Source organism: Macadamia integrifolia, unplaced genomic scaffold (genome assembly GCF_013358625.1).
Source record: "Macadamia integrifolia cultivar HAES 741 unplaced genomic scaffold, SCU_Mint_v3 scaffold1755, whole genome shotgun sequence".
In the NCBI taxonomy this organism is placed as follows: domain Eukaryota; kingdom Viridiplantae; phylum Streptophyta; class Magnoliopsida; order Proteales; family Proteaceae; genus Macadamia; species Macadamia integrifolia.
Genome location: NW_024868339.1, coordinates 50084 through 61918, shown reverse-complemented (window position 1 = coordinate 61918; position 11835 = coordinate 50084). Strand labels below are relative to the sequence as shown.

General features: G+C 37.5%; 1 protein-coding gene and 1 non-coding gene across 2 annotated transcripts; both read right to left on the bottom strand.

Annotated features, from left to right (window-relative positions):
• Positions 1–385: 385 nt before the first annotated feature.
• LOC122064779 lies at positions 386–491 on the bottom strand. Its single transcript, XR_006135818.1, has one exon. It is a non-coding gene; the product is annotated as a small nucleolar RNA R71 (small nucleolar RNA).
• A 9565-nt stretch (positions 492–10056) lies between these two features.
• On the bottom strand, positions 10057–10933 carry LOC122064776. Its single transcript, XM_042628532.1, has 3 exons — positions 10634–10933; positions 10190–10553; positions 10057–10082 (listed from the first exon to the last, which is right to left on the bottom strand). The coding sequence occupies exons 1-3, from the start codon at positions 10931–10933 to the stop codon at positions 10057–10059; spliced, it is 690 nt and encodes a 229-aa protein (XP_042484466.1).
• Positions 10934–11835: the final 902 nt, after the last annotated feature.

The following is an 11835-nucleotide window of genomic DNA, read 5'->3' as shown; positions in this document are numbered from 1 at the left end:
GGAAGACCAACAACAAAACCCTCCACCTAAATCTCTGAAGGATAGGTTCTACCCTGCTAGAGTAGCCCAACCTTCCTGCATAGTTCTGCCACAAACCCAGGGCAATAATTTTGAGCTCAAATCTTAGTAGATCACTATGTTGCCCCATTTCCATGGGCTGTCCTCTGAGGATGCATACCTATTCCTTAGGGAATTTGAGGAGATTTGTGTTCTAATTAAGGTCCAACAGTTGACTGATGATGTTATAAAATTAAGGTTCATGACTTTTGCACTCAAGGACCAAGCTAAGAAATGGCTCTATGGTCTACCTACCAATTTCATTGCCACATGGGATGGGTTTACTCTAGTCTTCCTGAAAAAATTCCTTCCTTTGCATAAAACTAATAAACTCAGCAGTGACATTCTTCAATTTAGAAAGAAACCTAGTAATCGTTCTCCAAATTTATGGAGAGATTTAAGGACCTCCTTCAGGAATACCCTCACCATGGAATTGATACATGGCAACTTTGTCAAATCATTTATGAGGATATTGATTATCAGACCAAGCAATTATTAGAGTCTATATGCCTTAAAGGTTTTACATCTTTTACAGATGAAGACGACGCTTGAAACTTTTTGCTTGAATTGGCTGAGAAAACTAGAGAATGGGAGTTTACTCAAGAAATTGAGAGGACAAATAAGGGTTACCTTATAGAAGGTGTTGTGACCAAAGAGGCTCAACTTGTGAGTCTTATCAAGAGACTCGAAGCCATAGTAGTTAAAGGACCTGCCCAACTGAACCAAATAAATTATTCTGTGCCTATGTGTAGTTGGTGCCAATCTCCCACACATGTGATGGAGCAGTGCCCTAATACTTCTCGTGTGAATGGTTTGAATATAGGTCCTGAAAATGTGAATACCATGTCCCAAAACAACCCTTATAGTCAGACCTGTAATCTAGGATGGAGGAATCATCCTAACTTCTTTTAGAATCAAGCCAATAATCAAGTAGGTCCTAATTTTCAGCCCTTGAGTCAAGGGCAGTTTGTTCCCCAACAAGCCAATCAAAGGAAAATGCCCCCCAATTAGCAGAACAATTTTAGGATCCCCACTCAATCTGCTATTCTACCACTCTTGTAAATCAATCTCCTAGATTCATGAGAGAAGGTTGTGATTTGGCTAGACTTTTTTCTTTAGAAAAAAGCATGGGACTTCTCATGAGTACTTTCATAACAAGCCAACATAACATAGAGAAGCAAATCTCCCAACTTGCTAATATTTTGTATAAAAGGAAAAAAGGAAAGATGCCTGGTCAACCTGAACCAAATCCCAGGAATGTGAATATAAATCGTTAACCAGTTCCAAAATAGTTGAATTTCATTCAAAAGTGTCCACAACAAGGGCCCTCCAACCAATAAAATGTTGTTTATGCCCTTAGGAGTGGTAGAGAGTACCAACAGAGTGTTCCTAAATCTTCCCCATCTATTACTCATGTTAACTCTCCTTCTATTAAGGACACAAGTGTGCTTATTATTCTAGGTTCGTCTAATGAACCTAAAGATTCTTCTGAAACTAAAGATAATTTGGTTGAAAAAATCAAAAATGATTCTTCTAAAAAGAGCAAATTCCTAACAGTCCTTATGTTCCTCCTATCCTATTCCCTAATCGCTTGGTAACAAAAAAGAATACTGCATCCAAAAGAGGGATGTTCACTTCTACCTTTGGTTGAGGAAACCAAAAATGATTCTTCAAAAAGAGCAAATTCCTAACATTCCTTATGTTCCTCATGTCCTATTCCCTAATCGCTTGGTAACCAAAAAGAATAATGCTTCCATGGAAAAAATTTTAGAAATCTTCAAGAAGGTAGAAGTGAACATCCCTCTTTTGGATGTAATATCCCAGATCCTTGCCTATACAAAGATCCTGAAAGATTTGGGTACTAACAAACATATCACTAGTATGCCAAAAAGGTGTTCATGGCAGGTAACATTAGTTTCATAATTACTTAGCCTATAGTAGCCAAGTATAAGGATCCAGAGAGCCCTATCATAGCTTATGTCATAGGAAACACCTACATTGAGTGTGCGTTATTTGACCTTGGCACAAATGTGAATCTTTTGCCTTACCATGTGTATAAGCAACTAGGATTGGAAGAATTGAAAGCCATTGAAACTACTCTTCAGTTAGCAGATAGATCTGTTAAGATTCCTAAAGGGATGGTTGAGGATGTCTTACTTAAAGTTGAGAAATTTTTGTTCCTTGTTGATTTCATTGTTTTAGACACCCAACCAGCTGCCAACATTCGGGACCAGATCCCAATTATTCTTGATAGACCGTTCCTTATAACCAGCAATGCCATAATTAATTATAGAAATGGTAGTATAAAACTTATTTTGGCAACACTTCTGTGGATTTTAATGTCTTTATGTTGGATAAGCAACCAAATCCCTATGAGAAGGATGTTCGTATGCTCGAGGAAATTCCAGATTCCATTGAGACATATTTTGATAGTGATTTTGATTATGAATTTCAATAGTGTATGGAACAAATAGGTGGTTTTGATGACGGAATTATGTCTGAGGTTTGGAGTTTGAAACCACCTATAGAGCCCTTAGAATCCCTTTCCAAGTCTATTCCCAAACCTTCCATAGTTGAGCCCACTAAGCTAGATCTTAAAGAGTTACCATCTAATTTGAGGTATACTTTCCTAAGGCCTGACCAAACTCTTTCAGTAATAATTTCTCCAAATTTGACTTCTAACCAGGAAGAGGAATTACTTAAAGTGTTAAAAGACAATAAGGAAGCCCTAGGTTGGACCATGGCTGATATGAAGGGTATAAGCTCTTCTATTGTGCAACATCATATTCACCTTATTGAGGGGTCCAAACCTTCAACGGAACCCTAGAGGAGAGCTAACCCAATGATGAAGGAAGCCATTCAAACAGAAATTCTAAAGTGGATGGATACTGGGATCATTTATTACATTTTTGACAGGGGCAAGGATTTTTGCAATAGATCATTTGAGGCCCTCATAAAGAAATTTGGAATCTTCCATAAGTTGAAGCCCTTCATTGAGTTGCCATCTTCTGCTCTAGAAGAGGTCATGGATCTCCATAAACCTCTTTACATTGATGACTAATTTTTCATTAGGTATGAGCCCCTTGCATTGTCTTTGTTTTTAATTCTTTCTATGCATTAAGGACATTCCATAACTTAAGTGTGGGGGAAGGAAACCAGTTTTTGCTTTTTTCACTTTATTTTGTTTGTTTTTCTTTTTGTTTTTGAGCTTGTTAAGGATGAAATCCTACTTTGGCTTTTGGTTAATGATCATACCATTCGGTTGCTTGATATATGAATGTAAGAATTTTTTATTAAGGTACCCATCTTGAACACATAAAAACCCTGTTAAGAAAAAAAAAAACAAGCCTGTGTCTTGAGATGGGACTCTCTTTTAAAAAATAAGAAACCCCTGTCTTACGGTGTTGGACCATATGTAAGTCTGTGGGTTCTTTGTACTCTTGATTTGGAGTTGAGACCTTCTTTTTAATTTAGCATGTATTGACAAATACACAATTTTAAATGAAGTGTGGAAGTGGCATAAATGAAAAGTAAGAGTTGATTTCCGTAGAACTAGACAGGGCATTGCGCCTCAAAAAGCGTGGTGTCTTGATTGAAATTCCTAGGGAGGAAACTTCTAAAAGAACTCTAGCATCACTGTCTATGTGGGCATATGCAAAAAAGTGAAGTTACATAGTAATTTGGGTGTCTAGTGTTTGCTCCACCATGTTATTCAGGCCAAACGTAGTGGAGTAGAATAAATTTTATTAAGCGAAAAAAAAAGAGAAAAAAATGTGTAAATTTCATCAATGCCTTGGTAACATGTTTGGTCAAAAACATTCTAACGCCTTAGTCCTAGTTTCTCTATTACTTCACAAGTGGTCTTGCCTTAAGATAAGGATGTTTTGGAAGAGACAATGTGAGTTCCAAACTAAAGAAATATGTTTGTGCCTGAAATTGATATGGGGTAATAAAAATTCAAGTGTGGGGGTCCCTAGATCAAGTGTAAGAGAAATTATTTTTGCTTCGGATCGGTATGGCCCTTACCTTTAGCCAAGGTTGGGATTTTCATATTTTTTTCTGAATTTTGGGTGTATATTCACTGCAAACACCCACGAGACACAACTCGTCCACTAGGGGTGACCTAGGGGTATAAAGGCTTGTTGCACATGCTAAGTGCACCCGTGATTCCTACGAAAGTGAGTTAGGTTTCTGCTTTTATTCTTTCTCTTCCTGTTTTCCTCGAGGACTAGTAAAGTCTAAGTGTGGGGGGATTTTGATGAGAACATTCATGTGTGAAATCTAGGGTAGAAAAACATGCATTTTACATATTTAGAATGGAGTTACCTTGGGTTTTACTCTCTTTTTGCAAGTTTTATATTTTCAATGCCTTAAGGACTATCGGGAGCTATATCTCCAATTTTACACATAAAGATGTCTTGTTTCTTTTCATGGTTACGAAGATGATAAAATTCTGAGCAAGATGGACATGTTCAATTAAAAATATACATTCGTTTGGTCAGCCGTACAAGTGATTATTCTTTTCGGGCCAGAAAAAGAATAATGGATTAGAACTGAACCGAGATGCAGAACCAGACCGTTTGCAATTGTCCCAGGGATACAAAAGAATATTCTAAATTCCATCAAGGATTGATGGACCACACCCTTAAGTGATTGAAGATTCGTTTTTTGTAAGAACAGCTACCTAGCATAGTTGGTGAGTTGTGGTGTGCAAAATCCATTGCTTATTAGGAGGTCTCAAGTTTGAACCTCTTGGTTGCTATTTTTTTTGTTGAGATTTTTTTTAAAGTATTTTCTCTCTCCTACTCATCACTCAAAGGAGGTCGGCCAAAGGGTTTCTTATGCAAGAGGAGAGAGAAATAAGGAAATAAAAGAGAAAAAAATAGAAAAAAATGAGAAAAAATAGGAAAAAAATAAAATAAAAATCGTCTAAGGGGCTTCCCACGTTTGAATAAGAGAGAGAAAAAAAATAAAAAATAAAAGAACAAAAAAAGAAACAAAATCGTTGGAGATTCCCTACTTCCTACGATTCTCTCTCTTCTATCTCCTCCACCTCACCACAAAATCGTCCAAGGGGATCCACCCTTGGACGTCCTCTTCTCTCTCCTATTTCCTATAAAAGGGAGTCCACAAAACCCTATAGGGTGGCCCCTCTCTTCCTCTATACTTCTCTTCTTAGGGTTTTTTTAGTTGCTCTTTCTCTTTTTTCTCTACTTTTCTCTTTCTCTAGCTCTAGTTCTAGGTTTTCGCTTTAAACACTTTTATAAGTTCTTTTTATTCAATTAATGCAAGCACTTTTGTTTTTTATCCAATCTCTTATTTTTATTGTTTAAGCAATTGAATTTGTAATTTTCAAGTTCTAGTTCTAGGCTTAGTTCTAGGTGACAAGAACAAGCTATGGAGCATGTCTTTCAAGTTCAATTTTTTTGTTCAGATTTGTTTTTTTCAATACTAGAAATTTCAGATTTGGTTTATCCCAGATCTGGTTTTAAGTACTGGTAGTATCTCAAATCGATCAAGTTTTCAGTTCAAGGATTGAAGTTCAAGTAAGTAGACTCCTTCAGTAGTCTTCTCACCCCCTCTCATTCCCTCTTCTTGCTATCCCTTCATTCTTAAAGTAGGATTTAAATTTTATTTTTACTTTGATGCTTTCCCTTTCCCCCAAGGTCCTTAGCTAGATGCATGTGTTGGCTTTACCCCTCTCTAACTATGGAACCATCCTTTTATTTTGATTATTTACTTTTCAGCCCTTCCCCTAAAGCCAAGTAGTAAGAGTACTCTCTGGTCAAGTAGGGAAGCTCATGTTGTTTATGGTGCATCCCTCGGGCTAAGTAGAGTGTGCCTCTCTCTACCATTTTTCCCTTTTCATTTTATTTATTTATTTTTCAGAACTTTTCATTTTAGCACTTTTATTTTCATTTATTTGCTTTTTAATTGCGTGGTTTGAGTATTTAAATTCCTAGATGTAAATGGTTAGGTCGCTTTTAGATACACTTGTGTTAGGTCTGTAGTTAGAATTAGATCACCATAATAAATTTGTACACTTTCACATTACTAGAAGAAGCCTAAAATAAAGTGGTTGCTCTCCTTAAGTTTAACCCGTTAGCTACATTGATCCGTACGCTTACGGTTACATTTTAAATCTCAAACATTTTCAAATTGAACAGCTACTTTGATTCTAAAGTGGGAAGAGGTAGAATCTAAAAGGAATTGTTATCTTTCTTATTATGGGTGAAAAATATAATCAAATTATATTTTATCCACTATCAAAAATAAAAGGATAATTAACCATTTAATATTCCCAAATCTTGCCATGCAATAATAACTCTTTAATTTGTACATAAGACCTTCCACTTTTCCAATATCCTGTAATGAGCTATAAGGCATGTAATTTTATACTGCCTAATCCCAAATCATTGTACATGTCTGTTTCAGAGATTCTGTGAACATGATCGGAAGCTAAAAAAACATTTCAAATAAAATTTAATGAATAAAATATTATTATTTTTTTATATTAAAAATGATTTTGTAAACAATTTACAAAAACGACACTAGTACTATATTTCTATCCGATCAAGTACAGACATTTTCTGTCCTCGATATTCCCCAATTAAGGATAGTGGTTCCCATGTTGATAATCTCTTTCATTAACAATGTGGGACCACGTGTTCAGCATACCAATATATAGTCCGTTAGACGTCAACCATTGGTTTATCAAAACACATGATACAACACTGCAATAAATAGGATCTCTCAGGTCAAAAGTCAAGTGACGGGTACGAATCTCATCCTCACACAACTGGTAGTAATACATGCGAGATTCTTACCAGATTCTTTTCTATACACACACATATGTGTACTTACATTTATGTACCAGAATCACATCCCTGGTGACATATAATGTAACGACCATGTGAGCAGGATGTCTGGTCCTATCCCTAGCCGAGAACAATTTTGGGTGAAAACCCATGGAACAACTTACAAGCCCAATAAATAAATAACATACATAAATGAAATTAAACAATCTTATTAATAAACCGGGTTTGATGGACATACATATCCAACAATCTCCCACTTGTACATCAAAATCAATCTCCAATATGCTTTACACCCCTAGATTCCACATGTTTCAAAAACACATTAGGTGCCAAGCCTTTGGTCATGGGATTTGACATATTGTCTGTTGAGTCAACCTTCATGAAAACTACATCACCTTGGCCAATGATCACCCTTATCAGGTGATATTTCCGCTGCACATGCTTATTCCTCTGATAAGCCCTAAGCTCCTTTGCTTGATCTATTGCCCCCTTATTGGCACAATACAATAGAATGGGATCCTTAACAAGCTCGGGGACAACTTCGAGATCACTCAAGAATTTCATCAACCAAACTGCTTCTTTGGCTGCTTCACTGGCTGCTATGTGTTCAGCCTCAGTGGTAGAATCAGCTGTAGACTTGTGTTTTGCACTCCTCCAAATAACACCTCCACCACCAATCATGAAAATCATCTCTGATATGAATTTTCTATCATCTTTGTCAGTCTGAAAATCGGAATCTGTGTACCCCATAACTGATAACTAATCTGACCCATAAACCAAGAAGTGATCCTTAGTATTTCTTAAATACTTGGGGATACAGCAGTCCAATGCTCACGTCCAGGGTTGGACTGATACTGGCTCACAATCCCAACACAATAGCAAATGTCTGGCCTGGTGCACAACATAGTGTGCATGAGATTTTCCACTACCGAAGCATAGGGAATTCTCTTCATCACCTCAATATCCTTTCGAGATTGAGGGCATTGGGATTTAGAGAGGCTTATTCCATGTCGAAAATGAACATTTCCTCTCTTGGAGTTCTCCATATTAAATCTGGCCAAGACTTTGTTTATATATGTGGCTTGTAACAATCCTAACATCTTTCTCTTGTGATCCATTATAAGCTTAATCCCACGGATGTAATTGGCTTTGCCTAAGTCTTTCATGAAAAATGTAGTGGACTACCACTTCTTCACCATTGAAAGCATACTCACATCATTCCCTATGAGTAGTATGTCATCTACATACAATAATAGGAAACAAACTGCACTCCCACTGATTTTCTTGTAAACACAGGGTTCATCCATGTTTTGTTCAAAGCCAAACGTTTTGACTATTTGATCAAAACGGATGTTCCAACTTCTTGTTTGAGACCATAAATGGATCTCTGTAATTTACACAATTTGTTCTCATCAACATTTGATGTGAACCCCTCTGGCTGATGCATGTAGATTTCTTCATCAAGAAATCCATTAAGAAATGCAGTTTGCACATCCATCTGCCAAATTTCATAATTAAAGTGTGTTGCGACTACTAACAAAATCCTAATTGATTTCATCATCGCCACTGGAGAAAAAGTTTCTTCATAATCCATACCCTCTTGCTAGGTATAACCTTTAACTACCAGTTTTGCTTTGAATCTTTCAACACTCCCATCTGCGTCTCTCTTCCTCTTGAAGATCCACTTACATCTAATGGGATCGACGACTTGTGGTGGATCTACAAGCGTTCAGACTTGGTTTGAGTGCATTGAATCGATTTCAGAGCGCATAGCTTTTAGCCACTTATTCGCATCAATATCTTTGAGTGCCTCTGAATAAGTGTACAGATCATCATCCATTTTAGTGAAAATCATATGGAATTCTTCCACAGTCTTATCTTCTTCAATAAGAAGAGTGAAACGTTCAGGTGGTCTGATAGAGCTCCCACTACGTCGAGGCTCTTGAGTGCTAGTAAATATAGGGTTTATGTTAACTGGTTCAACTGTAGGTGCACAGGGCACATGCATAGAAGACTCTTCTTCTATAACCACAGGTTCAGTTCTTTTGGAGCTAAAGTCTTCCTCAATGAAAGTAACATGTTTACTTATGACGACCTTTTGGTCAGTGGGGTCATAGAAGTAGTAACCAATCGTGCCCTTAGGGTATCCCAAGAAATAACATCTAGAAGTGTGAGGTTCCAACTTATCTGTTTGTTGTTTACGTACATGCGTAGGATAATCCCAAACCCTAAAATGATTTAAGTTAGGTTTACGCCCATACCACAACTCAAATGGGGTTTTAGGTACAGATTTAGATGGGACCCTATTCAGAATATAAATCGCAGTTTCTAGAGTAAAACCCCAGAAAGATAAAGGCAACTCATACACCATTTTGTTGTACCGGGATTTGTCAATTGTGAGACAATCCCTTCAAAAGTGAGATGAGATATCCTTTAAACTCATCTGACAAGTATTCTCCTCCTCGATCTGATCAAATGGACTTAATGCGTTTATCTAATTGTCTTTGGACTTTTGCCTGAAACTCTTTGAACTTTTCAATGGTTTAAGACTTTTTACGCATTGAGTAGATGTAGTCATATCTAAAATAATCGTCAGTAAACATAACAAAGTATTCAAAACCATATCTCGCCTGAATGTTCATGGGTCCACACACATTAGAGTGTACAAGTTCTAATAAACCATTGGCTCTCTTGCCTTTATTGCTAAAGGGCTTTTTGGTCATCTTACCTTGTAGGCATGATTCACAAGTTGGATAAGGTTCGACCTTTAGACTTTCTAGTAGTCCATCCTTAACTAACCTATTAATTCTTTCCAAGTTAACATGACCTAACCTGAGATGCCATAGGTATGTAGAACTCACTAAAGCTCTTTTACGTTTCAAATCAATATTTGAAACCTCATTCGTTTTTTCAAGGGAATCAAGAAAATACAAACCATTTTGCATATATCCAGAAATAATAAATTTATTATTCCAACGAATTGTGAGAATAGTAGTAAAGGAAAAAAGCAAAATTGTCTTTTACTAACTTAGATATAGAGATAATGTTCCTTTTAAAAGAAGGAATATGATAACAATCCTTTAATAATATAGTACTAGAATCAAATTCTAAACTAAAGTCTCCAACAGCCATTGCCATAGCTTCAGGTCCAGTGCCCATCCTTAGCCGCACTTCATTCCTGTCAAGTCTTCTTGTCGTCTTGAACACCTGCAACATATTGCAGATGTGGACAGTGGATCCAATATCCACCAATCATGAGTTGGATTGTTCAATAGACAAGCTTGACTTATAAATGACAAGAGTAGTAAAATTACCTTCTTTAGGAGTTTCGTCTGACTTCTTCAAAGTAGCCAGGTATACACGACAGTTCCTCTTCCAGTGGCCCTCTTTCTTACAAAAGAAGGATGTACCCTTAGGTTCTTCTTTCTTCTTCTGTATCTTCCCACCCTTGCCCCTAAGAGTCTTACTCTTGTTGTCCTTCTTCTTCTTCCATTTGTTTTTAGAAGTTGAAGACTTGACTTCTGTAGCATTGACCTCATCCTTTTCTTTCTTTTGAGCTTTCTCCGCCTCTTGCAATATATTGCCTAGCTCAGTCAATTCAACATCTAGTTTGTTTATGTTGAAATTGCAGATAAACAAGCTATAGCTTGAGGGGAGAGAGTTCAGAATCACATTCCTCTTATATTTAAGAGTGAAGGAAATATCCAGGGATTTCAGTTTCTGAATAGATTTTGAATCTTCATCACATGATTGATTACCGGAGTCCCTGCCATCATCTTGGCATTATGGATAAGACCAACGAGCTCATGATGCTCATGCACGTCAGTCTGACTGAAAATCTCTTTGAGCTTATCCACCATACCCTTGGCAGAGATTATGCCTTTCATAGAGTCAGTGATCGATTTGTCAACTGATCCAAAAATGTACAACATGGCCTTAGAATCCCTCGAGTGGAAGTACTCATAGGCATCCTGCTTATCATAGTCATCACCAGTAGGTTTTTCGGGAGCCTCCTCCTCAAGAACTATAGATAGACATTCTGCTGTTAGGAGTAACATGATACTCTGATGCTAGTCAACATAATTGGGTCCTTTCAGTTTGTAGACATTGATTAGGGTCAACAGGGTAGAGTTGATTGAGGTTGCCATCACACAAAGATCTACAAATGTAAAAGATATAATCAAATACATGAACATTAAATAAAATCACTGAATTCCAGTGGGCGAAACATAAACAATGATTTTCTCACAATCAAGATTCCCTCGTATCGTGAAAGTGAATTAGAACAAACCAATCCTTGCACATGCATATTACTCTAACGGGTAACGGGAATAATTACAAATACTGTGATTAGGTGGACTATGTTGTCCACCTCCAAGGCTTCCAATATTATTAGTCACTTGAGTGTCATGTCCATATTCTATCGGCTGACACACACTCAATTCATGTGCATTCCTATCAAATCGGAATGAATCACAGTATCATGAGAGATGGCCCACTATCGTAGTGCCCCTTCACTATCTGTGTCCATATCTTATCCATTAGGAAGTGGTGTAGACCGTCGATAATAAAAACCTGACAACGTCCTATTGGCTTTATTGCGGGGTTATATCACCAACCTCTACATCCACCATTGATAGGGGACCATGGATGTAATACCCCGCTTCTTAACCCGGTCTGATTTCGCGGTTGAACCGGTTTAACCATGCAGGAACCGAGCCAGAGGAAATTAGAGCGGGTTCCTTATGGGCTATGATGGCACGGGTGACCCTAAACACCAGTTGGCCCGACAAGTCCGAGCCAGTGCCAGAAGAGACGGGAGTGCCCAAACCGTGTACGTGCACCTACCATAAGGCTATGTACGGATAAAACAGGCATTATATCCGTATTTTAAGGTATATACGTATGCTACATCATATGCTTGGGGTGGGGTTCGCGCCGAGGTCTGAACTCGGTCAAA

What these genes read in the sequence shown, in the direction of transcription:
- LOC122064776 (XM_042628532.1), bottom strand. Translation starts at nt 10,933, where the DNA reads ATGTTACTCCTAACAGCAGAATGTCTATCTATAGTTCTTGAGGAGGAG. An exon ending in AGATGATGGCAGGGACTCCG is followed by an intron (nt 10,554 to 10,633) that starts GTAATCAATCAT and finishes CTTAAATATAAG; the next exon opens with AGGAATGTGATTCTGAACTC. An exon ending in AGACGAAACTCCTAAAGAAG is followed by an intron (nt 10,083 to 10,189) that starts GTAATTTTACTA and finishes AATATGTTGCAG; the next exon opens with GTGTTCAAGACGACAAGAAG.